Source organism: Lagenorhynchus albirostris, chromosome 6, assembly GCF_949774975.1.
Source record: "Lagenorhynchus albirostris chromosome 6, mLagAlb1.1, whole genome shotgun sequence".
NCBI lineage: Eukaryota > Metazoa > Chordata > Mammalia > Artiodactyla > Delphinidae > Lagenorhynchus > Lagenorhynchus albirostris.
The window spans coordinates 39,256,470-39,283,115 of record NC_083100.1 but is presented as its reverse complement, the minus strand read 5'-3'; the positions used below and the strand labels follow the sequence as shown (position 1 = coordinate 39,283,115).

Here is a 26,646-nt window from a genome sequence, read left to right as displayed (position 1 = left end):
TTAACTATTTTACCCCTGGCAGCATTCCCATAGAAAGAATTACAACAAATTGATATATTTTATTTCTAATTGAGAACTCTGAAAAAGGCTTGGTAGAGAAGTCCTTGAAGCTAGTTGCTGAGATACAGTTGAATTCTTTGAAAATTCAAAATAATAATACAATTCCTGTTCCCATTTTTATGCTAATAGTTGGTCTTTTCACACTTGGCATTTAATTTCTCTCGTGTAACAGTACAATTAATATAGGGTGACTCAAATTTGGTCTCTCTAGAATTAAATAATTTCTGCACTTTAAGACAAACTTCCTCTTGTAGAGAGGAAGCTAGAAGGGAAAATTATAAGGGTCAATCATACTAGAAATTCAAGTTCATTTTCATTAAATGCCAATAAAAATATATTTATTTTTAAATAAATAGTTTAAATATTTAAATATTTCTAAATACTTAAATATCAAGTATTTAAAATATTTTATTAAAATGTCAATTAAAATATTTTAATAATCTGTTACAGTATAAAAGAGAATAAAAATTATTATTTTCAATGCTGATGTGCGGCACAGTGTTGTAAGACAGCCATGCTCCTCTGATGGAACTGTACATTTGAATAACCTTACAGGAAAGGAATTTATATCAGGAGTCTGAAAGAAATGAACAACTGTGTCCTAATTTTGGGATTCAGCCAAAGGAAATAATCAAATGTGGACATTTATATTTATTGCAGTGTTATTCATAATACAAAAGCTGGACACTACTTGAAAGTCTTACAGTAAGAAAATTATAAAGAAAATTATAGTGCATTCATTAAAAGGTATATTGTACAGCTACTAAAAATTATATTTCAGAAGAGTATTTAATAACATGGGAAAATTATCTTGACAGAAGCAGAAGGAAAAGAAAAAACTCTGTATGCACCGGCATGTGTGATCTTACATGTATTATTGAGAGAGAGAGAGACAGAGACAGAGACTGATTTCAGTTTGGTTCCTGTAACAAAGCTATATTCTAGTCAGATTTTTGTTTCTGTGCTTATTTTTTTGCTAGTTATTTATTTTGCTATAATAAATTCTGATGCATTAAAAATTTTATAAAAGATGATCCCGATTATTATGGCTATTTCATAGTACATACCATAGTAGTTATAACATAAATTTAGTTATAACATATGTTTGGTATTATTAAATAATAATTATTACGAATAATAACTATCAGAAGACAAACAAAAATGAAATATTTTTATCTCTGAGTAAAAGGAAATTAGAGATAATTTTAGACCAATATTAAGATTCTCAAACAATTTAGTACTCTGGTGTATAGTCACATGCTTTCTATGCCTTTGTTATAGCTATAATTCAGTAGTTGCCCAGAGAACACGGGTTACCTAATTTTTTTTGTTTTTTCCCCCAGCTTTATTGAGGTATGATTGACAAGTAAAAATTGTACATATTTAACAGGTTACCTGATGTTTATCAATGATTGACAAAAAACGATTTCTATGAGAACTCTATCTTTAATTTCTGAAGGACAGCTAGCTTCTTACTATTTACTTAAAAAAAAAAAAAAAAAGGAAGATTAAGCAGGACTCCTAAAACAGTCTCCCTTGCCGTAACCACTTCGGAATTCTGTTTGGCAATATTTATTAATCATATTTTTTGAAATTAATTTATTTTCTTTCTTTTTTTTTTTGGCTGCATTGGGTCTTCGTTGCTGTGCGCAGGCTTTTCTCTAGTTGCAGTGAGCGGGAGCTACTCTTCCTGGCGGTGCACAAGCTTCTCATTGCGTTGGCTTCTCTTGTTGCAGAGCATGGGCTCTAGGTGTGTGGGCTTCAGTAGTTGTGGCTCACGGGCTCTAGAGCGCAGGCTCAATAGTTGTGGCGCACGGGCTTAGTTGCTACGCGGCGTGTGGAATCTTCCCGGACCATGGCTTGAACCCCTGTCCCCTGCATTGGCAGGTGGATTCTTAGCCATTGCGCCACCAGGGAAGCCTGGCGATATTTATTAAAATGGAAAATATGCATACCCTGTGATCATCAATTGTGTTCCTGTATATATACCTACCATACATGTGTACATACAATACCCATGTACAAGAGTGTACAAGACAGCAAAAATTCATAAGCCACCCAAATGTCCTCAACAGTAGAGTGAATGAATAATTTGTGGTATAGTGAAAGGACAAATAAAAATAAGAGGTTTACTTTTTTTACACTGAAAATGTTAAAAAGAGATCTCCCTCTCCTCCTTCTTCTTAGAGAATTTACGTTTGAAAAGTTAAAATTATACATACTTTCTCGACTCTTTGAAATGTGTATAAATTCTTGTGAAAACTAGGCAGGCTTTTGGTCAACTTTATGACCCAGGAATGTCCTTCTCAAAGACCTGAGAGCCATCTTCATGGGCACCTGGCTCCTCACTGCAAAACTACCTCTTGTCATAAAGATAAGACATTTGCTTTTCCTCTGGATGAAGCCAGTTTGCTAACTCAGTTGGTAAAGTCAGGAGAAGATTTCTGTCTTTGCAGTCTCTTAGTGGATTGCCGGTCGATGCGGATCACATTCTGGTTTAATAATTATTCAATAAAAAACTGTTTTCTTTCTCTACTACTTTGTGGAGAAAACTTCTGGATTGGGAGATTTGCTTTTACACTTGCCCAACAATAATGAGCACAGGGAATGCGACTTAACAATGAAAGTGAATAAACCACTGCTTTGCACTGTGCAAAACAACATAAATTTCACAATGTGAAGTGCAAGATGCCAGACAAAAAAGAGCACAGGCCATGCGATTCCTTTTATATGACGTTCAAAAACAGGCAACACTCATCTCTAGTGTTGAAAGTCAGGACAGTGATTACCTTGGGGGATGGGTTATAGTGATTAGAAGGGGACACAGAGTGGTTTCTGGGCTATTGATGACGTTCTATGCCTTGACCTGGCTGCTAGGTACACAGGTGTGCTCACTTAGGAAAATTTATCGAGCAAATACTTCTGACTTCTGCATGTTTCTGTAAGAATATTAATAACTTCAATCAAAGTTTTTAAATGCATTTTTTTCTATTTACTCTTTGGTCCCAGAATTACATTTTTAAGATCACTTTAGTCATAAATATGATTTTCATTGTTTCTACATTAAAGGATTTTAACTAAAAATAAAAAGGCACATTTTGTTTTCTGGATTTCAGTCAAATCTTACATCTGGGGAAAAGAATTTTATTTCCTATAAATCGTAAGCGGCTATATCATAGTTATGAAGAAGCAGATGTCATATTTGTGGCTGAGTCCTAATTTAATATAATGAGGTAATAAAGGAAACAATAACTATTTTTAAAGCATAAAATTGTCCTAATTTTTAAATCTTGTACACAAAATATGTCTTTAAGGGACAAAGCAAAGAAAGTTTCTTCCCTAGACTCTAGGACATACCTTGATTTTAAACTAATTAAAATGATAGCATTCTGGTGACCTTGTTTTGTTTTGTTTTGTTTTAATAAATTTACTTATTTAATTTATTTATTTTTGGCTGTGTTGGGTCTTCGTTGCTGCGCGCGGGCTTTCTCTAGTTTCGGCGCGCGGGGGCTACTCTTCGTGGTGGTGCGCGGGCTTCTCATCGCGGTGGCTTCTCTTGTTGCAGAGCACAGGCTCTAGGCGAGCGGGCTTCAGTAGTTGTGGCTCCCGGGCTCTAGAGCACAAGCTCAGTAGTTGTGGCGCATGAGCTTAGTTGCTCCACGGCATGTGGGATCTTCCCGGACCAGGGCTCGAACCCGTGTCCCCTGCATTGGCAGGCGATTCTTAACCACTGTGCCACCAGGGAAGCCCAGTGATTTTGTTTTAACCAGGGTAGAAATTAAGAACTGCAGTGAAAAGCAGAACATCACGTACTATGTTGCTCCATGTGATTAGCTCTGTGATAAGTTCTAGGTTCTAGGAATATTAAAAAAAAAAAATCCTTGCCTCAGGGAATTCAGGATCTAGTGTGAAAACCAGATATGCATGTTGAAGTCAATAATGCAAAGGGCTGGGAACTTTTCTAAGAAACGTCACTTAAATTTTTGTTTTCTGTGCTCATTAATCCTTGCTAACCTTGAAAATGTCAGATACTGAAGAAATAGAGAAATAAACTAAATATTTTCAAATATCATAATATAAAAAGAAACTTTAAACTCTACCATCATGCATTCCTTCTGTAAAGATACCCTCTTCTTCCCTTTCTTTTCTTTCTCATGGGCAGACATTTGAAAAATTGTTTGTTAAGCCAAGTGCCAATCCAACAGCTTCATTAGCCTCATATACAGGCTTGTAAAGTAATGAATGATACTAACCCAAAATTGCTCAGTCTAAGAACATTTAAAATTTAGCAAAATTCTACCATGATAAATGAAGGAATTCAATTTAGATTTCAAGAGATGAGCATTTTGGATTTCTAAAAGATAATTCTTAACTGTGGGTGATAAGCAGTAAATCAAGTTTCTTTTATGGGTATGAACAGTTAGGAAACTGAAGTATCTTGCTTCGTATTGATTGATAAAGTTATAAAGGGCAAAGGTTGCAATTATTTGTTCGAGAAGTAATTTAATGTGAGACTCTATTAAAAACATGTTTTAATACCAACTAAAATTTATCTCACTGACAACAAATAAAATGAAATTTTATTCTCTCAGAGACTTACTATTAAGTAGGTCTTAGTTCCATTACTTACTGCAATACCCAACAGTAAAATAAGGTATTTTATATAAATAAGAATAACAAAATCACAAGATTATTTTTCAAAAACCCTGTTATCTGACAAATTTTATACATGTATATATCAAAATGTGAATATATAACTTTTCACATGCAAGCTTACAGAGGTTAAGAGTCATATCTTTTAGGGGGACTACCTCCTCCTTCCACACTTCCCATCATAAATAACTTTTGCAAATGATACACAGAAGTAAATGTTTCCTCTTTTTAGAATTACATTATAATCCCATTATCTATTTAAACAAAGTCCTGGCAGACTGAATTTGGTCACATCTGTTCAATTTATAACCCTCAGATTTATTTCTGGTACAATTATTAATCAAGTTCACTCTAGCTATGTGGCTGTAAGGTGCACACCACTCTTAAACAACAATGAAGGCCACCGATTACTATTTATTTCTCATGCATTAGCTACTATTAGTATTAATTAGTATTGTTTTTACGTACCTTTTTGACAAAATTTCTGATTTCTCTGAATTTTCAATAGACAGGATGAAAAGGTTAATAAACCAGGTCAGTGAGTATTGGTACATGGGATCGATGTTAGCTAAATCAGCAATAGAGAAAAACAGGATGGAGGAATGAATGGCAATAGGTCGATAGCCCATGCGGGTGGCATCAATCTTTTTCTCCGTCTCTTCCGCTACTTCCTGCTTTTGAGAAATCTCATTAGCCAAAGCCTTGGAGGAAGATAATATCTTAATGGCAGTTTCATCTTCTAATATATTGCCTTCCGAAGATGAAAGAACTTCTAAAATCTTGTCTTCTATTTCTTTTAACTGCCTGGAATAAAACAATTTTCTCAGAAGAAGAAATCATTAAAAATCACTTCATGTATATGTTCTTTCATAAGAAACAAAGAGCTTGTAACCTTAAGAAATGCATCACATTGTGACAAATATCCATAACGGTGATGCTGTATAATTAATTTCTTATCTTGCAAAATGTCAAAAAGACAGGCCTTTCTGCTCCACTTCTCTTTCTAATGATCATTTATGTGGTAACTAGAGAGAGAGATGGTAAGCCCATCTACTCTGCCATTAAGAATCTCAGCCCCCAATGAACGGAAAGTATCACTCCATTTATTTTCTGAAATTTTTCATGACTTCTAGAGCATTACCCTTTTTACCTATGATATAGATACTACAAGCAGAAAATGGAATGCAACATGTTCATTCAGACTGCTCCAGTGAAAACAGGTAACCTCAGTTACATAATGAATACTGAAACTTTTGTGCTAAAACTTCATTGAATAGTTGAAAATATATTGCTTTGACTTGTGGCAGGCCTCTGAATTCTTCCAATGCCTAAGAACTTGTATGTAAAAATATACTCTGCAATGCAATTTTCCAAATTAACATAGAGACTCTGTAATACCATATATTTCCCACTTAAGTCTTTCCATTCAATGCACCTATTAAACCTAACAAAGTAGATCTTTAAAATGTACTTTAATTGATTCTAAGTGATCTTGAAACAAGTAAGAATAATTCTGTGTTTTATAACATTTAAAACCTTTTGTTTTCAGCTCCTTGTAATATCAAGGCTTGCTTTTCTTCTTCAAGGTCTGGCCTTTCTCGTGCCACCACAATTCCCAAAAGCTGATCTTGCATTCCCTCTGAAGTGATCATGAAGTTTAATAGTGTCACCTGTAAATGAAAGAGTACACAACAATTGCATCATTATTTCTGTTGAGAAAGCCTCAACAGAGAAAGCCTCTCTTATACACTTCAAATTCTGATCTTAAAACTGACTCTATTTACCATGGTAGCATGTGTGAAAAGTGGAATTTGTAGAGATGGTGATTAAGGGCATAGGCAAACTGGATTGTTGGATTAAAAACCCACTGAAGTTTCTCATGGTCATAAATGTAATACTTCAGAGGGTTTTGTTTGGTGATCAATTTATTCTTATTTCAAATTGGTCCAATTTCTGACTACCTTTTAATCCCCAAATCAATTAGAATCAGGCTGGAGGCCATCCTTCATATTGGCTGGACTAGCTGATTTATGTTTTAAGGATCCCAGTGGTGTCAAAAAGCAAAGGAGATCTTACAAAGAGATGAGAGAAAAAAGAACAATTACTTGTCATAAGTATATACGGTATTCACAATATGACAATCATATTACGTATTATAATGATATATACAATAATATAATCATATTACAACATAGCATATATTATGTTGCATTATATCATCATATTAAAATATGATACTCAGCCACTACTATGAACTAAGGAATATACAGTTCGACAGCGTCCATCAAGATGCAGTCTGCTAACCCTGCTTCATACCGGTACCTAACGGCTCCTACAGGCAGGGCTCACTCTGTTGCCCACAACTTAAAATACTACCCCTCTGAGAGTCCGCCTGCCGATGCAGGGGACACGGGTTTGTGCCCCGGTCCGGGAAAATCCCACATGCCGTGGAGCGGCTGGGCCCGTGAGCCATGGCCGCTGAGCCTGCGTGTCTGGAGCCTGTGCTCCGCAATGGGAGAGGCCTCAACAGTGAGAGGTCCGCGTACTGCAAAAAAAACCACAAAAAAACCCCCCAAAACTCCCCCTCCTGAGTCTTTCCCATAAGTGGGAAAGTAATCATGCTTAGGTCTCTCTTTTAAAAAAGCAAAAAACAAATCATCCACACAATCCCTTTCAGCTACTGAACCATCTCCCTTTGTGCCTTCATAACTATATAACTGAAAATGTTACTTGTATATGCTTTCTGTCTCTGCCTCATTTCATTCCTCAGCCCTCTACAATCTGCTCTCACTCCTGCCTCCACATACCTATCAATACACACAGCAATAAACTGCAGAAACTTTCTGGCTCTGGTCACCAATGAACCGATAAACACCCGACCTTGGCTTAAGCTGACCTCCCCCGCCCACCTGCTTTTTTAAGCCTCTATTTTGCAGTCTGCCTGCCCTCACGTCTTGAATTAAGGTCTGCACCTATGTCTTGAGCATCACATCCCATTCCTCCCCCATTCCTCCCTTTCACGTGCCTTTCACTGTAGCTAAGCTGAACTGATTGTGAAATCTCAGACACACACTATGAAACATCTGCACGTGTTTCAGCCCTGACTGACGAATGGGAGAACTTGGGTCTCCCCATCTTCCCTGGTAAGAGAATATTTCCTCTTCGTGAATGGGGTAACTTTGTTTGTGTGAGAAATTTCCTACCTGTGGTCAGGAAGTATGAAACAACTCCTTGCTGTACCCTTGTGAAGGCAACACCCTCCTCTGCCCAAACCCAGGCACCTTCTCCATGGTGGTGTCCTCGGGTTAAACCGTTCCCCCTGGCTTGCCCCATGGCAGGCCTTGGATGCCACTAAATGTGATTACATAGGCATACTCATAAATTTATATGGAATAATAAGCAACAATTCTTGAAACTGAGCAATTAAAAATGACTCAGTATTGTTATGCAATTCTCTACTGCTCTGGCCTTTATTCATGGGAAAGTTATCATTAATGTTTTCAAGACGTTTTTCCTGTTGGCATGAGAAACCAAGTGCACAGGTTACGCTCGCTTTACTCTCCAAACCATTGTCACAGTGCTTAGGGAAATGTATGTTTTACAACCTTTACCTCAGGCACAAAGAGGTATTCATTCATATTCCATTAATGTTAGATGTTCTGAGATCAAGATTTTGCAAATCTAGCCATTTGCTCACAAATAAACATTTAAAATCATACAAATATGATTTCATAATTTTATTTTCATTTAGATTCAAAAGAACTATAGCAGCACAATGCCATCCCTTGGGTACTTTTGAAAGCAAAAGGTACATAAAAGATCCTAAAAATAAGATCAAGAGGAAATATTTTAATTTGTAAATGAAGGCAAGTAACCGCCTCACTATGTTTTCTAATCCCTGTTTAATCAATCCCAGCAATTAAAAATAATGAAGCAATAAGACATTCTAGGGATCTAAAGGATTTCAATACTGAATCATAAAATAGTTTCCTCTCCACGGTGGTTGATTTATGACTTCTACTATAACTAGTTATTAGTGTACATAAATTATTATTTATGTCATTTGTGATATTTTCATAAATTTTAATGAAAAGTAAAAAAGGTTTTCCATGCGATTTATTAAAAATTTTTTTGGTAACGCAGCTTTGGGATTTATTTTCTTTTATATGTCATTCTTTTTCACATATATTTAAAAGTTAAATAATAGTACTAATAGTTAACTCTCATAACACTATTGCTGGGCCTTACTGTAAGCATTTTACATAGATTATTTAGTCTTCACATCACTCTATGAGATAGACATTTATTATTCCCATTTTATAGACTAGGGAACTGAGGCACAGAGAGGTTAAATAACATGGCCAAAGTCACACAACTGGCAAGTGACAGAGCTGGGATTTGAACCAAGGGAGTCTGGCTCTAGAATCCATGCTCTTAACTACTAGCAGATACTGCCTCTCCTAATAGGTGAACACATGACCCAATTTTTAGGTGTTTAGAAAACACGTTTATTTTAATTAACTGAAAACAGTCGCTAAGAATGTTCATATTTTAACACCGTGTCTTTCAAACTAAGCTCAAGGGTCACCCCACCTTCCCCCAGTCTTCCTGACTTCCCTAAAGGTCCAGTCTAAAGTATGTCCCCTATGTCTTCTGAGTTCCTCTATGTCTTCCTAGTCATAAATACTGTCACTTGACATACAGCTTACTTACAGTGTAAGCCTCTCGAGAGCAGGGACCATGAGTATTCACCTTGGAGGGTAGGAATTATGTCATCTTAGTGCCTCCTCTGTCTCTACAGAGAGATGTCCATGTTAATTTAAATATTTCTAATAAAGGACAGTATTTGGACCCTCTGGATAAATCTTGCCTCTATATGTTTCTTTCAAAATCTGAATATTTCTTAATGTTCCCTCCTCCTAGCTTCTATAAATGAAAACTATACTTCCCTTCCTCATTCGCTCATTCTAAAAACATTTATCGAACATTTATCAAACATTTATCAAGTGCCAACCAGGGCTAAGAATTGGGAATAAAAAATGGACTAACCTCCAGAAGCTTGGTTACAAGTCAACGTCTCAAGTCATTTTATGAACTAACTTTACTTTTTTTTTTTTTTTTTTTTTGCGGTACGCGGGCCTCTCACTGCTGTGGCCTCCCCCGTTGCAGAGCACAGGCTCCGGATGCACAGGCTCAGCGGCCATGGCTCACGGGCCCCGCCGCTCCGCGGCACGTGGGATATTCCCGGACCGGGGCACAAACCCGTGTCCCCTGCATCGGCAGGCGGACTCCCAACCACTGTGCCACCAGGGAAGCCCTAACTTTACTTTTTAAAGGAATTTTTAGTATTTTAAAAGAACGAGTGATCTAAAACAGTTCCTTTAAGTAACTATATAAAATCAGATAGCAGCAACCTTATTCTGAGAAAGAAGAATGGAGTTCTGTTCCTGAATTCCCATTCTAAGAATTAGCATATTATCATTTATTACAAAGGAAAAATGTGCATATATGTCATCTATTTTTAACAATGCAAATCTAAGAATAATATCACTTGCAGAAATTAGATTCTCATGGTCTTTTTTCACTGCATACTGAAGGCTCCTTTATTACTTGCATGCACATACAAAAGCAACATTTGGAAATTATTATAGCAATTTCAGGAAATGCCAAACAAGGACAAAATCCATTTTACTTAGGAAGACCTGTTTTTCTTATGGCTCAGGAGGAAAATTCAGCCATTAATTGTAAAATCTGGTAAAGAAACATTTGTTTTAGATACTGGCCTTTACTGAAGTTTCAGGAAGATAATGAGGATTTCTTAGCTTGGTAGTAATATAGAAGCGGAAGTCTGGTGAATACTCAATGGTAGAGTCCCCAAGTCGGATACAGGTACTCCCACCCTGCTTAAAGGTCTGTTTTAGTAGAAGAGGTTCCAGGATTGGATCTAGTTCTTCTCCAACATTTTCTAGCAACACTGGAATAAAGTCAGAAAAATATTTCATGTTATTTTAAATACTGACTGTAAACCTTCAACCCTCCAAATTCTTCCAGCCTTCTAAATTGCTGCTGTTTCTAGTTACGCATAAAACTATTTTTGTCTTCTGAGTATAAAGAAATGATGCCATACCATCATGAAAAATTCCACAAATGACAAATGCCGGAGAGAGTGTGGAGGAAAGGGAACCCTCCTTGTAAACTGGTGCTGCAGCCACTATGGAGAACAGTATGGAGGTTCCTCAAAAAACTAAAACTAGAGTTGCCATATGATCCTGCAATCCCACTCCTGGGCATATATCCAGAGAAAACTCTTAATTTGGAAAGACACATGCACCCCATTGTTCACTGCAGCACTATTTACAATAGCCAGGACATGGAAACAACCTAAATTGTCCATCAACAGATGAATGGATAAAGGTGTGGTACATATACACAATGAAATACTACTCAGCCATAAAAAGTGAAATGCCACTTGCAGCAACATGCGTGGACCTAGAGATTATCATGCTAAGTGAAGTAAGTCAGAAAGACAAATACCGTATGATATCACTTATATGTGGAATCTAAAATATGACACAAATGAACTTATCTACGAAACAGAAACAGACTCATAGACATAGAGAACAGACTTGTGGTTGCCAGTGGGGAGGTGGGTGGGGAGGGATGGATTGGGAGTTTGGGATTAGCAGATGCAAACTGGTATATATAGAATGGATAAACCACAAGGTCCTACTGCATAGCACAGGGAACCATTATATTCAATATCCTGCGATAAACCATAATGGAAAAGAACGTGAAAAAGAATGTGTGTGTAGATATATATCTGAATCACCTGGCTGTATAGTAGAAATTAACACAACCTTGTAAATCAACCATACTTCAATAAAATAAATTTTAAAAATAAATAAATAAAATAAAATGGGTAATTGCCAAAAGAAATAATTTTAAAAAGAAATGATGCCATAAAAATAAATGGATGTATGTGGAAAGGGCTTCATTGGTGGGGCTATCTGGTCATCCTGCCTGCTTCCATAGTCTTAGTCAGAGTGCTACTCAGGACTCCCCGCCCCGGCTCTGGGATTCACTATATGCCTAAGTATGATGGCAGTGAGGTATAAGACACCAGAGAAAAAGCATTTCTAGTTGTAGTTATTTAAACGGTTATTATATTTTTTAATTACAAAAGTAACTCACACTTACTGTAGAACATGTGGAAAATATAGAGAAAAAATAAAGAAATGTTGAATTAATTAAACAAGGAGGCCATTAGACTGAGACAGCTGTAAGGTGTGGTAGCTTACATAAGTAAACCAAAATTTAAGCCTGTAAATGCCTCAAGGTTATGAAATCAAAACTCGAAGGACAACCAATCACAAGCAGCCAAACAGGCTTTAAACTGTAGTCAAATAGTTTCCTTTCTTTGCTTCCTTACTTTTTCTGTACAGTATACATCTTTCCCCAGCTCCTGTCGGAGGGACGCTCCTTATCACTTTTGGTTTGGCACCGCCTGGTTTAAATGGATTTTTGCTCAAACTCTCAAAATTTTTGATATGCCTCACTTTCAACAGATGAAACTGAAAAACAACTTCTAGTCATATTTTCTTAATCTTTCCCTCCCCAAAATATTTTACATAATTTATTCATAGTATATATAACTTGATAGAAAAATGACATAAAACTACATATGAATTTAAATATCTTTCTTTTCAGTATTTTTTATTATTTTTTTTTTGCGGTACACGGACCTCTCCCTGTTGTGGCCTCTCCCGTTGTGGAGCACAGGCTCCGGATGCGCAGACTCAGCGGCCATGGCTCACGGGCCTAGCCGCTCTGCGGCATGTGGGATCTTCCCGGACCAGGGCATGAACCCATGTCCCCTGCATCAGCTGGCGGACTCTCAACCACTGCGCCACCAGGGAAGCCCAGTATTTTTTATTTATCTTTTTCTATACACAGTTGAGACTAAACAATATATCTAATTTCATATCCTAATTATTTTGTTTGATATTATAGCATAAATATTTTCCCATGTTACTAAAAAAAAACAATAAACATGCTTTTAATTACTGCACAATAGTCTATAATATTAATGTTCTCTCATTTTTAACCAATACTCCACTATTAGATATTTGGATTGTTTCCTGTTCTCAAGATTATAGGTAGCACCGTCTACAAAATCTTTGTGTATACAGTATTTTCTTATGATAGCATTCTAGAAAGGGAATCCCAGATCAAAGACCAGTGACATTGCTAAGGTACTTGATACATTTGCCAAACTGAAGTCTTACATTTTGGTGTTTGGGGTGCTACCATAGCCAAACTCGAATCATGGCATTTTGTAGGAGTCCCTCAAGGGATGGGATGTGCCCTCTGGATGGGAAAGCAGCAGCTCAGGGCATTGGGATGACAGGTATTTGGATCTCTGTTGCAGCACTTCTTCCCACAGGTTACTCCTGGCTAAATAAAGTCCTAAAATTGTCTTGTCAATTTCCTTCACTGCTGAGACTTTAACAAAAACAGGTATGTCAGATGATTTTTAAATTCATTATAATTTTCTGCTTGAATAAAATGATTATTTTTCATGGGTAAATAATATGAGTGCATCATAGTATATTAAATACATTAATCTATTATTTAGATTGTTCCCATTTTTCCAACTGTTAATACTGCAGTGAACATCTTTTTGAATAAACCCCTGTGTTCTTCTCTGATCACTTAACCAGGCTGGAGTCCTAGAAGTGCAATTAATGGTCAACAGTTACAAACATTTTAAAGATTTTTTATATTGCCAAATTACTTTCCTGAAAGGCTGTAGAGGTTTCAGAGTTGCAATAAGCACTCACTCTGCTGTTTTTAAACCTGTTTTTATATAATATCACTGTACTTATGAACACTAGGCATCATGTTGGCGTTTTATTTTGTCATTATCCTCACAACTTTAAAAAGCATCAGGGGACTTCCCTGGTGGTGCAGTGGTTAAGAATCCACCTGCCAATGCAGGGGACACGGGATTGAGCCCTGGTCCGAGAAGATCCCACATGCCGCGAAGCAACTAAGCCCGTGCGTCACAACTACTGAGCCTGCGCTCTAGAGCCCGCATGCCATAACTACTGAAGCCCGCGCACCTAGAGCCCGTGCTCGGCAACAAGAGAAGCCACTGTAGTGAGAAGCCTGTGCACAGCAATGGAGAGTAGTCCCCGCTCTCTGCAACTAGTGAAAGCCCGCACGTAGCAACGAAGACCCAACACAGCCAAAAATAAACAAATAAATAAATAAATTTTAAAAAACTATCAAATATTATTAACCCAGTTTTACAGATGAGGAAACTGAAGCAAGGCGACTGTAGTAAAATTTTCAGTTAAATCATCTCGTGAATGACAAAGCAGGAACTCGAACTAAGCAATCTGGCTCCTTACACAGCTCTCTTAACCACTGTGTGATACTGCCAGCATTAAATGTTATATTCATGACTTTTACAATTTGATAGGTAAAAAATATTGTTAAAATCTGTATTTTGGGCTTGATGTTTTAGGTGCTCTTTGGCTAATTATACTTTTTCTTCTAGAAACTGTATGCTAAAATATTTGCCCATTTTCCTATCGTGGGGCATGTTTTCACCATTAGGTTCAGCGGCAAGTGATTTAAAAAACCCCAAATAACAGTGACACGAACAAGAAGGAATTTATATCTCACGTAAAGAGGAGCCTGAGGTAATCTGTCCAAGACTGGAAGGACAGTGTGTCTAAACTGTCAGAGATCCAAGTTCCTGCCATCTTGCTGCTTCACCATTTTTGGCATACAGCTTTACCTCTTTGGCCAAAAGAGCCTTTCAGAGAACATGCACGTTGCAGCCATCAGAAAAAAAAAGAAGAAAAAGAAAAGGAAGAAGTATCCTTTAAGGATACTTTCTGGGGATCACAAATGGCACTTCCACTTACATCTTGATGGCCAGACCACAGTCACATGATGACAGAAGTTAGGAAATGTATTCCTTTACTCTGAATTCAATGTGCCCAGGTAAACACAGGGGGTGCTAATAGTAAGGAGGTGAGAACAGTTATTAGGGAACACTGGGCACCAACTGTCACAATGTGCTAGTTTTTTAAACTTTATTTGTATTTTTTAATATTGTTGATATTCTCTCTTAAGTTTCTTTTATATAATGTTTCTTGGATTAAATTATAAATTTGTAGAGTCAAATCTATTATTCTTTTCCTTTTGTATCTTTTTCCATTGTGTATTTTCTTAGAAAGTTCTTTCCCATCAAAGACAACTTATTCCCCTATGTTTTCTTTTAGCATTTATGTCTCCTCTTTTTTTCTTTCATATTTAACTCTTTAATTCATCTGGAGCACATTTTGATGTAAGATGAGACTATGACTTGATATGTTTTTTCACAAAACCAATTTTTGCAGCACCATTTGCTGAATGACCTATCATTTTCCATTGTTTTATAACGCTTACCTTCTAATGCATTAAAGGCTTACATGTATCAATATTAGAGTTTATTCCAGAACAGTTAATTCCAAATTTACTCTTCTTCTGAATTTTTATTGCCTCTGTACTTTCTTCTAGGCTAACTTTAGAAGTAATAACTAGTATTATTTCTAAAACGTTTATTTCTGAAAGTGTTGATATCTTCACAACATTTAGTTTTCCTATCAGTGAAAAAATGATGTCTTACTCAAGTCTTTTTTGTGTGTGTGAAATTTTCTCATTTTTTTTCACTATGCATTGTTAAAGTCATTCTAAGTTTTTGTTTTAGATAGCTTTTCAGTTAATTCTTTTTGGTTTTCTAGATGAAATATATTATCTACAAATATGATAATATTGTTTCCCCTTTACAAATATTACAGCACCCTCATTGAAAAGAACTTTCCTAATAATGTTAAACAATAATAGTGATAATAGATATCAATTTCTCATTTTTATTTTTACATGATCAGACTTTTAAAATCTATTAATTTGCTAGAGTGTTATGGACTGAAATTCTGTTTATGAAATATTATAACATATAAGTTTTGTTTAACTGCCTCAACTTTTATTAACAATTTCTGCATAAAATCTAATATTTAAATTATTCTTTACTAAAAAATGATATTATACAATTTCATCCCTTATTCTCCCTAAATTGTTTTAGTTTCACAACGAATTAAGAATGTCTACATTAATATGTATAAATGTCTTTTCTCAAAGCTAAAATATACACTATAAAACTTAAGTATTACAGACTTGATTCTTTTCCCTAAAAGTGAAAATTTATTTCCTCACCAGTAGAATAAAGTCTTAAGCCTGTTAGGAAAGATTTCTATAGCGTCCAGATTTCAAAGAAATATGTTCTCAGCATTGAATATTTACTGTATCATAAGCCTTACTGGAAAAGCAAAAGTATTCTAAGCTTGAAAACATAAAAAAGCAAAAACAAAAAAACCGAAAATCCATATATACATGAATTACCCAGAATGCTCTCCTTAATTTATTGACCCTAACTTTTGATTTCCTTCACTTTTAATTAAATCAAAGTATGTTTCATGTTAAAATACAGGAGAAAATTTATGAGACAGCCTTCTCTTCATATTTCTATCATCAAAGTTAACAGTATGCTGGTTTATGTAAAAACCTCCTTTCTCATTCCCCAAAGCCAGCCCATCACAGTATTTGCAAACCTTGTGGGAAGCCAAGACTGGGAATCCAAACACATGGCTGTTAATGTCTTTGAGTAAGGCAGATCATCTTGCTCAAAGCAGTTGTTCTTAGCAACAAAGAGAACCAAGTATTCTTTTCATATTTCTTTTGCATTTAGGACATTAACTGATATCAGTTTTTTAATTATGAATTATCTACATTATCCTATGTTAGACTTCAGATTAATAGGAAAAAATCTGCATAGTATGTTCAGCTGTGCAGCATATTGTATTCAAAGTAGATTAATCAATTACTGGGCACCCTCAAAGAGCTGGAGTTGAGAAACATTTATGTACACAATAGAAATCTGTAAAAACCATAGAAACCTGTACAAGCTTCAGTGCTGGCAGTTCATCGGAGAGGTTAAGAGAGATGTCACAGAAAAAGGTGTTTGAGCCTCATCTTAAAGGGTGAAATTTAAAGTAATTCACCAAATGGATGGAAGAGCACAGACGAAAGCTAAGAGATGAGAAACAACCCCATGTTGTTATATGTACTGCCTGCCCCCGTGTACCCTGTACTCCCATCTAATCCTCACCCCACGTGTAATCTCTGTCTCGCTCTTTAAACCAATAAGCTCCAAGACAGCAGAGATCAAGTCTGTCTGTGCGTGCTCTGTTTTCAGTGGCACATGCTAGTTGCAAAATAAATATTTGTTATGTGAATGAATAATGAACAAAGAAATGAGCAAATGAAAGAAACATTGAGCCAGAAGTAGTTTCGCCTCCCTGATACGTTATATGCAAGGGGGGAAGAAAAGAAAGTGCTTGGAGATAAGATAAAAATAAGGAAGGCTCAGATAATGCTGGGTTTTGCTCTAAATGCAAAGAGTTTTTTTCATGGAGTTAATGGAAAGCCATTAAAAGCTCCTCTATACAAGTTGATTTCTTTTTAAAAATTAAAAAAATATTCTTTTATTCTTCCAGTTTTATTGAGGTGTGAACAAATTGCCTTATCAGCAATATTAACATGAATAACATCCTATGCCCACCTTATCCACTGGTGTAGCTAACACAGATGTACCTCTGTTTTCTAGAACATTGGCTTTCAAACATTTTTTTTTAAGCAGCAGGATACTTTTTTCACAGAGGATTTTATCTTAAAACTCTATATAAACAACAAAAAAAGGGAGGCCTGCTCTGGTTGAACCCGAGGCAGGTGGGTGAAGCCGAAACCTCTGCCTTCTCTACCCAGGCTGCCTGCGAGGGATGAGAGATCAGAAGCCACTGTCCTGGAATAGGTCAAAATCTAAAGAGAACTTCTTAAATGGAAGAGTCTTTAACTGCTTATGTTTTAAAACTGTAACAGTAGCTGATTCTTTTACTTGAAGATTAAATATAAAAATAGTTACAAAATCTGCCATCTGTTTCTCTCTCTATCATAGATTTAAAACTTTTCACTTCTCTCTGATGATTAATGTTAGAAGGCATTGTGAATTATCATTATCCATTTTTAAAGTTATTTTATTCCAAAAAGTAGGTTAAAGCAACTGTGAGTGACACAGTAAACAATGAACAAAGGCAGAAGACTTGGGGACTAGTTTTAAGACTCCCCTTAACTAGAGATACAGTCTTAGTTAAGCCACGTAACTAACATTCTCTGTCACCCTACCTTGTTAATAAAATGTAGTGGTTATTAGAATTACTATTGGATTTCAGATTTTTATGGCCACAACTCCAAGTAAGAAATACATTTTAAATCTTTATCAACTACACACATATGCATAAAACTTCTAAAATTTCATGAAGTAATGCTTGCCTTTACTCCATGCTATGCAGCTTTATATGTTCTATTCCACTGCGTTTCATTTAAAAACGCTGGTCATGACCCGTTATGTGGGTTCTCTCTCCCACAGTGTGACCCATAGTTTGAAAAACACTGGACAGATTGTATGGCCCTTTCCTCTCTAAAATGATGCAATACTATCATCAATATATGTGACTGTGATCACACAGATCTTCAAAATGTCAAGCACATGGTAGATGCTCAATTATTACTTGTTTTTACTGTGTCAAGGAAATTCTTTGAATATTTAAGTTAAATTAAGTAATTTTAATTGAAGTATTTAAGGTGCCAATCCCTTCAAGAAATTTTCCCTTACGCAGAACAGTATGGAGTTTCCTTAAAAAACTAAATATAGAACTACCATACCAACAGCAATCCCACTCCTGGGCATATATCTGGAAAAACCATGTTTCGAAAAGGTATATGCACCCCAATGTTCATTGCAGCACTATTTATAATAGCCAAGACATGGAAGTGACCTAAATGTCTATCAACAGAGGAAGAGATAAAGATGATGTGGTACATATATAAGATAGAATATTACTCAGCCATAAAAAAGAATGAAATAATGCCATTTGCAGCAATATGGATACCTAGAGATTATCATATTAAGTGAAGTAAGTCAGACAGAGAAAGACAAATATCATATCACTTATACATGTAATCTAACAAAATAGGATACAAATGAACTTTTTTACAAAACAGAAACAGACTCACAGACATACAAAACAACCTTCTGGTTACCAAAGGGGAAATGTGAGGGGAAGTGATAAATTTGGAGATTGGGATTAATATATACACACTATTATATATAAAAGAGATAACTAACTGTAGCACAGGGAACTCTACTCAATATTCTGTAATAACCTATATGGGAAGAGAATCAAAAAAAGAATGGATGTATATATATGTATAACTGATTCACTTTGCTGTACACCTGACACTAACACAACATTGTAAATCAACTATATGTCAATAAAAATTAAAAGAAAAATCTTCCCTGATTGCTCTAAATATTCATAGCTCACATCTGTGTCTTTCTTATTATACAAAATAATTATGTATGATTCTAATATAATTAAGAGATAATAAAAAAGAGATAATATACATAAACCACACAGTAAATCCCCAAACAAAAAATATAAATTGAGCTTATCAGACACTGTCGTAAGTACCCAAATTACAGTAACTCATTTCTTCCTCACACTATATGGTCAAAGTATAAATGGGGAAACAAGAGTCTCAGAAAGGTCACTGCAACCAAGTACTAAGTAACAGAGGCAGGTACTCTGATTCCAGAAGTGCACAGTGGTCCTAAGAAGGGTTAGTGAAGTATGTCCACTTTCTATTTTTATAACAGTTACATATATTGTCTGATCCTGCCCATTTAACAAGCAAGATATTTGATAGTAGAGAGCAGGTTGTCCCTTTTTTTGGTAACTCCATATCATTATACTATACTCCAAGAACACCAGTTGGATGAATGAAATACTATTTGTGTGTCTGTGTGTCCATATATATAAATACAACATTTTGTAGGTAGACATAGTTTTTTTCATTTCATGCTCACCCAAACCAAGCCTAAAACTGTAATTAATATTTTAAAGGCTAATTCATTATTAATATGCAAAAATAAACTGTCTGTAAGTCTATTTGGTATATCTCCTTTGATTCTTCCATGTAACACTCGTTCTATTAGCAACTGGGATTTGCCAAACTTGTCCTGGGGCTAAATATATTGTCCTTTCATAATGTTGGCAATTTACTTGGTTAAGTAAATAGTCAAAATTTGATAGGTAACATGAATTTAAAATGTGACTAATAAGCCCAACATACTTAAATCATAAGCATTTTGGTTTCTGTTTTGACAAATGTGACCTGTGCATAGAGCTTCACTGAAAAATTCTCGTCATGTTCTTAATCTCTCCATTGTAAATGGCAGATAATAGTCAGCCACGTAAAATGTGCACTCACTTCTCTGCCACTTTTGTAGGATAAGTCGAGAGAAGAACAAAGAGATAGTTGGACTAATATTGTGTTAAAATACTTTGGCATATCAAGTGGCCCTTTTAATTGCAGAAGTGGAGCTATAATGAGAACTAAAGAATGGCAAACAACAGACAAAAATTAAAACAGCTAAATTAGAAGACGTATCCCAAATGAATCTTGAGACAAAGAAAGCACCCTAAGCTGTTAGAACTATAATCTCTAAAGTTCTCACTTGATTCATTACCAATAAATAACGAAAGATATTACCAAAGTAATCATTTAAGATGAGTCTGACACAAATATCTTCAAAAGAAAAAAAAAAAAAAGCCCTACATCATTTTGGGTTAATTGTGCCCTCTCCAGGCAATTCTGTAATGTATGCTTCTTATTCAAGTACATACCAGGGGTGCCAAACTGGATGCAATTTTCCAGAGTCCTGGCATAGTCAGGGTCACTTAATTTAATTAGGTGAAGACTATTGGTTTTTTCCATGTTCTTGATCCATTTATTAGCCTGACCTTGAGGATCTATCATCAGAGGCCACCTTCTTGCGTTCCTGAAAGGGAAAGAAAGACAATGCTGGTCAAGCCATGATCTGTCTCTCTGCTATTTAAGAGGCATGCATCACTTTCTTACAGTTTAAACTTTATAGTATTATTTTACTTTTTAGCTTGTTTTGAGAAACTGTGTTCTTGAAGCAGAAACATTTAAATTGAGAAGGCTACTAGAACGGCAACTACAAAAGCCATCTGGCAAACTTAACACAAGTTCTTTTACTCCTTTAGAAAATTACAATTCTCTAAATGTTAAATTATATTTTTGAAAATGTTTGCTGCTCTTGCTAATTAAGTCACAATGATAACCATCGAGAGTACTAGAAATCAGGAAACTCCAATTCTTCACTAGGCCCTGCCATTAATTAATTCTGTGACCTTGGGCAAGCCACTTCATTTCCTCAACTTCTGTCTGCTGTCATTTCCACAAGAGGGAAAGAGAAAGGATGGAGACATCACATCTCTATTTGAAATCTAGACCATTAAAGATATAGTGGTCTAAAATAACGGTGAGAAGCAAAATTTTATATCATCTAATCTTCATAATAGCCATCGATCCTTAAGTGTTAACACAATTGTTGACCCAGTAATTGTTTCAAATAGCTGTATATTTAATGTCACATATGCAGTTCACTACATACTTGCCTAGAGTTTGCGAGCTTCTTATGAACAGAAATATATTCTATGAAAGTCAGGGTTTTTGCAGTATGAGAGAGCTCATACTTATTGCTTTATTCTCACTCCCATCTCCCTTTTAGGATAAGAACAAGAACAGTGAACCACCACAAGGCGCCCAGTTTACTGCCCAGGGAGTTGTTGGGTCACAAAGAGTTAACCAGTATCTGCCATCACGACATGGTATCCAACCACAGAGCTTTCTATCTGCTGTGAAATGTAATCAGCATTAAGATCACTGTTCTTTTCCTTCCTCTCAGAAGTTTCAGTAAACACAAGTCATAATTTTGGCCAGTTTCCTAAAGATACTGTCATACTCTTCCAAAAGTGAGCACAGCAAATTCATGCCGAGCATCAGAAGAACAGGAGGAGAAAATAAAAGGTGACTGGGGCAAAAAAAAAAAAAAAAAAGCTGGGGATGAATCAGGATAATCTATTCGATTCCATCTCATTACAACACAAATTTAGTATTTCATCGGATCATTTGTCCCACATGAAAGGAACCACCGTCCTCCAATATAAGCATTACATAATGTATTAGTGAGCTTGGGCTGCCATAACAAACCACCACAGACTGTCAAACAGCAGAAATTTGTCTTCTAACAATTCTGGAGGCTGGAAGTTCAATATCAAGGTGCTGGCAGAGGTCTCCCTCCTTGGCTTGCGGACAACACAGCCCTCTTGTGCCCTCAAGTGGCCTTTGCTCTGTACGTAGATCCCTAGTGTCTCTTCCTTTTCTTACAAGGACACCAGTCCTACTGGATGAGGGCTCTACCCTTATGACCTCATTTAATCTTAATTACCTCCTTGAGGCCCTGTCTCCAGATATAATCACACAGTGGGTTATATCTTCAACATATGATTTTGTAGGGGGTGGGGGGACAGAATTCATTTTATAATATTAATTACATTTAGGAAGAAATGAGACTAAAAGAGTAGATGCAAACAACTAATAAAAAGGGAACCATATCCATAAGAAACTAAAGGGAGTAAGAGGGAAATGAGAAGCAAAACTTATATGTAAAAGTTTCATTCTGTTACATTTTGGAAATATTTTTAAGGTTGGAGGATTATGTGAGCTTTAGACAGCATTTATGCTTTCCTAAAGAAACTGAAACGACTCACTCTTCTTTCTGTTGCTTCCACAATTTTTTTAGCCACAATACCCCTGTTCATGCTGTTTCTTTGTCCAAAATGCACTTCTTCCCCATCCTTTCATGTTCAAGTACTACTCACATTTCAAGTTCAATTCAAATCTATGCAGTTAACAAAGCCTGTCTTGATCTCTTTTCTCACTGAACTTCTTTAGCCATTCATCTATATTATATTTATGGTACTTTCATATAATGATAATATTCTATTACGGTAATTCTATAATTTATTAGCTGCATCACCCAACTAAATTGTATATTCTTTGAGGGACGGGTCCATGCTGATTCTTCTTTTTCCTCTTTTCCTAGATCAAATAAAGCTTGCATACGACGATCCACTGAAGTGGGAACAGCAAAAAGAACATCTGACAAACACCATACAAGTTAACTCATTCTAAAAATGGATATTTTATAAGAGATTATCCCCGCATAGAGAAGACTGGTCCAAAGAACACCATCTCAAAATTAGAGGAAAGGACTTCTGGTGTTGACCAAACTGGGTAAAATCCACTATAGCCTACCTTTGTCACTGATTACAATGAAAACTTTAGGATAAAATACAAAAATCAACTACTTGCAGATTCTAAAAAGTAAGTAATAAGAAGTGAATGGGAAAAAAGTTACAACTTGAGTAATGACCAATAAGCAGGTGGTGACTTTCTTGTGTGTGTGCGCATGTGTGTTTTCTCCTTATCTTCTGGCTTTGGTCTGAGAACAGGCCTAATGGGGGGAACTGTGCAGCAGGCACAGGTAGCAAAAACTCAAAGTAGAAGATGGAGAAGATGATCATGTGTGAGCCAGAGAGTGGGGGTGGGGGGAATCTCTCTGTTCTCTCTTCTGTCCCTACCCCCAGGTCAACCCAGCCAGAACTATATTACCATGGCAGAGCAGTGGTAATTCAGTCACCTAAAACACTGAGTGGAAATCCATCTCTCTGTATAGAAGAGCTGGGAAAAGGGGCCTCTGTTGTGCATAGAGTCTGAGGGGTGTCATAATCTGCTCAGGCTGCTATAACAGGATTCAGTCCAAAATTACTTGATATACAAAGAACCAGAATGTGACTAATTCTTAAAGAAAAAGTAAGATGTTAGATTTACTAGAAAAATACCTTTAAGCAGTTATTATAAAAACTCTTTATTTGGTAACAGTGAATATTTTTTGAAATAAATGGAAAGAGAGGTGTTATCAACAGAGAAATAGAAAGTTTAACAAGAACCAAATGAAAATTTTAGAACTGAAAAATATGATACCTGAAATAAAAACTTTACTGTAAGGACTCAACAACAGAAAGGAGACAACAGAGGAAACAATCAGTGAACTTGATGACCCGTGAAAAAAAGAATCCAATTTGAATAATAAAGAGAAAAAAAGATTGGAAAAAAAAAGAACAGGGTCTCAAAGACCTGTGAGAAAATATTAAAAGGTTTAACATTCATGTCACTGGGGCCCAGAAAGGAGGAGAAAGAGATTGGCGTAGAAAAGATATTTGAAAAAATGGTTGAAACTTTCCCCAATTCAGTGAAACACATAAATTTACAGCTTCACAAAACTCAATCCTTAAAAAGGAGAAACCAAAAAAACAAAAAAACCCCACCCACACCCAACCTCATTATAATCAAACTGCTGAAAACCAAAGAAAAAAAATTTTTTTTTTTTTTTTTTTTTTTGCAGGCCTCTCACTGCTGTGGCCTCTCCCATTGCGGAGCACAGGCTTCGGACGCGCAGGCTCAGCGGCCATGGCTCAGGGGCCCAGCTGCTCCGCGGCATGTGGGATCTTCCCGGATCGGGGCACGAACCCGTGTCCCCTGCATTGGCAGGCGGACTCTTAACCACTGTGCCACCAGGAAAACCCAGAAAAAATATTTTGAAAAAATATTTTTAAAAAAGCAGCAGAGAAAAACGATATATTACATTTGGATGAAAATTATTCAAAAGACTGCAGATTTTACATCAGAAATCATGGAGCCAGAACAGAGTAGAAATGTCAACCCAGAATTCTACGTCCACCAAACAAATCCTTCAAGAATAAAGGCAAAATAAAAAGTATTCTCAAATGAAGGAAACTAGAAAATTATTTGCCAGCAAATCTGCTCTAAAGAGATGCTAAAGTTCTTCACCCTTAAGGGAAATGATGCCACAGTGAACTTTAGAAATAAAAGAAGATCAAAAAATGATAAATATAATAGGCTATTTCCCCCCTCTTAAGTTCTTTAAAGCATACATAAATACTAAGACAAAATATTAACATTGTGTGTCTGGGGGGCAGAGTTTCAATGTATGCAGACATAATATATATGACTATGATAATATAATCAGAGGAGGGTATAGGGGACTTGCATGGTTACAAGTCTTCTACATTTTAACTGAAGTGGTAAACTATCTCTAGGTAGATTGTGAAAAATTGTACTAAAAAATAATCCAAAGTATTATAGTAAAAAATAGATAAATTGGGCTTCCCTGGTGGCGCAGTGGTTGAGAGTCCGCCTGCCGATGCAGGGGACACGGGTTCGTGCCCCGGGTCGGTGAAGGTCCCACATGCCGCGAAGCGGCTGGGCCCGTGAGCCATGGCCGCTGAGCCTGCGCGTCCGGAGCCTGTGCTCCGCAGCGGGAGAGGCCACAACAGTGAGAGACCCGCGTACCGCAAAAAAAAAAAAAAAAAAGATAAATTAAAGTGTGATACTAAAAATGGTGGATTATTCAAATAATCTAAAAGAATAAGAAATGAGGAACAGGGCAACAAAAACCAAATGTAAAAACAGAAAAATAATAAAATGTCAGATCTAATTTCAATGATATCAACCATATCAAGTATAAAGTTGTCTAAATTTACCAATTGAAGGAGAGAGATCGTCAGACTAGAAAAATACAAGGTCAAACTGTATGCTATCCACAAGGTACCCACTTCAAATACAACAACATATTTATATTAAAAGTAAAATGATGGTAAAAGATACCAGGCAAACACTAACCAAAAGAAAGCTGGACTGGCTATAGTAATATCAGAAAAAGGGAGGTTGCAGAACAAGAAAAATTATCAGGGATAAAGAGGGATAATACATAATGATAAAAGGGTCAGTTCATCAATAATACACGGCAATCTTAAATGCGTATGCATCCAACAAGTGAGCTCCAAAATACAGGAAGCTAAAATTGATAGAAATGAAGAAACAAGTAGATGGAATATTAGCAACGATATGGAAGATATGAACAACACCCTCAAACAACTCAACCTGGCATTTAAAGAAGTCTCCATCCCCTAATATGTCAATTGCACAGGGAACATTCACATAGACCATATTTATGCCATAAAACAAATTGTAATAAATTTAAAGCACCTGGAATCAGATAATGTATGCTCTCCGAACGTAATGGAATTAAGTTAAAAATTAAAAAACAAATAACAAAAAGAAAGCTTAAAAATGCTCAAGTATTTGGAAATCAAACAATACATTTTTAAAATAACCTATGGTTCAAAAAAGAAAAAGTCTCAAGAGAAACCAGAAAATATTTTAAAGGAAATGAAAGTAAAAATACACCATATCAAAATTTGTGCTATGCAGCTAAAGCAGTACTTAATGGAAAATATATAGCATTAAAATGCATAGATTAGAAAAGAAAAAAAATCTAAAATCAGTAACTTAAGCTTCCCTCTTATATCAGAAAAAGAAGAGCAATTTAGGTCAAAAGCAAGCAAAAGAAAAGAAACAGTTAATATTAAATGAGAAATCAATGAAATTGAAAATCAACCAACCAAACAAAACAAAAACCAAAAAAATAAAAAAGGAGAAAAGCAATAAAAGGCTTGTTCTTAGATAGGATCTACAAAATTTATCAAACTCTAGCTAAACAAAGAAGGTACAAATTACCAATATAAGGAATGATAAAGAAAATTATCACAGACCCTGCAGACATTAATAGGATGTTAAGGGAATGCTACAAACAACCCTATGCCCATAAATTTGGCAACTTAGTTGAAATGGACCGATTTCTTGAAAGACAGAAACTACCAAAACTCACTTGAGAATAAATAGATAACTTGAATGTCCTATAAGTATTTTAAAATTGAATTCATAGATAAGATCTTCCAACAAAGATCA

The 26,646-nt window shown here is 35.9% G+C and overlaps 1 protein-coding gene across 1 annotated transcript in view; it reads right to left on the bottom strand.

The window, feature by feature from the left end:
• The window catches only part of DNAH7 (dynein axonemal heavy chain 7), a 227,248-nt gene that overhangs the window by 49,718 nt on the left and 150,884 nt on the right, over nucleotides 1-26,646 (bottom strand). The window contains exons 47-50 of the mRNA XM_060151173.1: nucleotides 20,571-20,725; nucleotides 10,497-10,687; nucleotides 6,250-6,383; nucleotides 5,182-5,517 (exon numbers count right to left, since the gene is read on the bottom strand). Coding sequence (XP_060007156.1) covers nucleotides 5,182-5,517; nucleotides 6,250-6,383; nucleotides 10,497-10,687; nucleotides 20,571-20,725 — 816 coding nt within the window. The remainder of the gene's footprint in view (nucleotides 1-5,181; nucleotides 5,518-6,249; nucleotides 6,384-10,496; nucleotides 10,688-20,570; nucleotides 20,726-26,646) is intronic.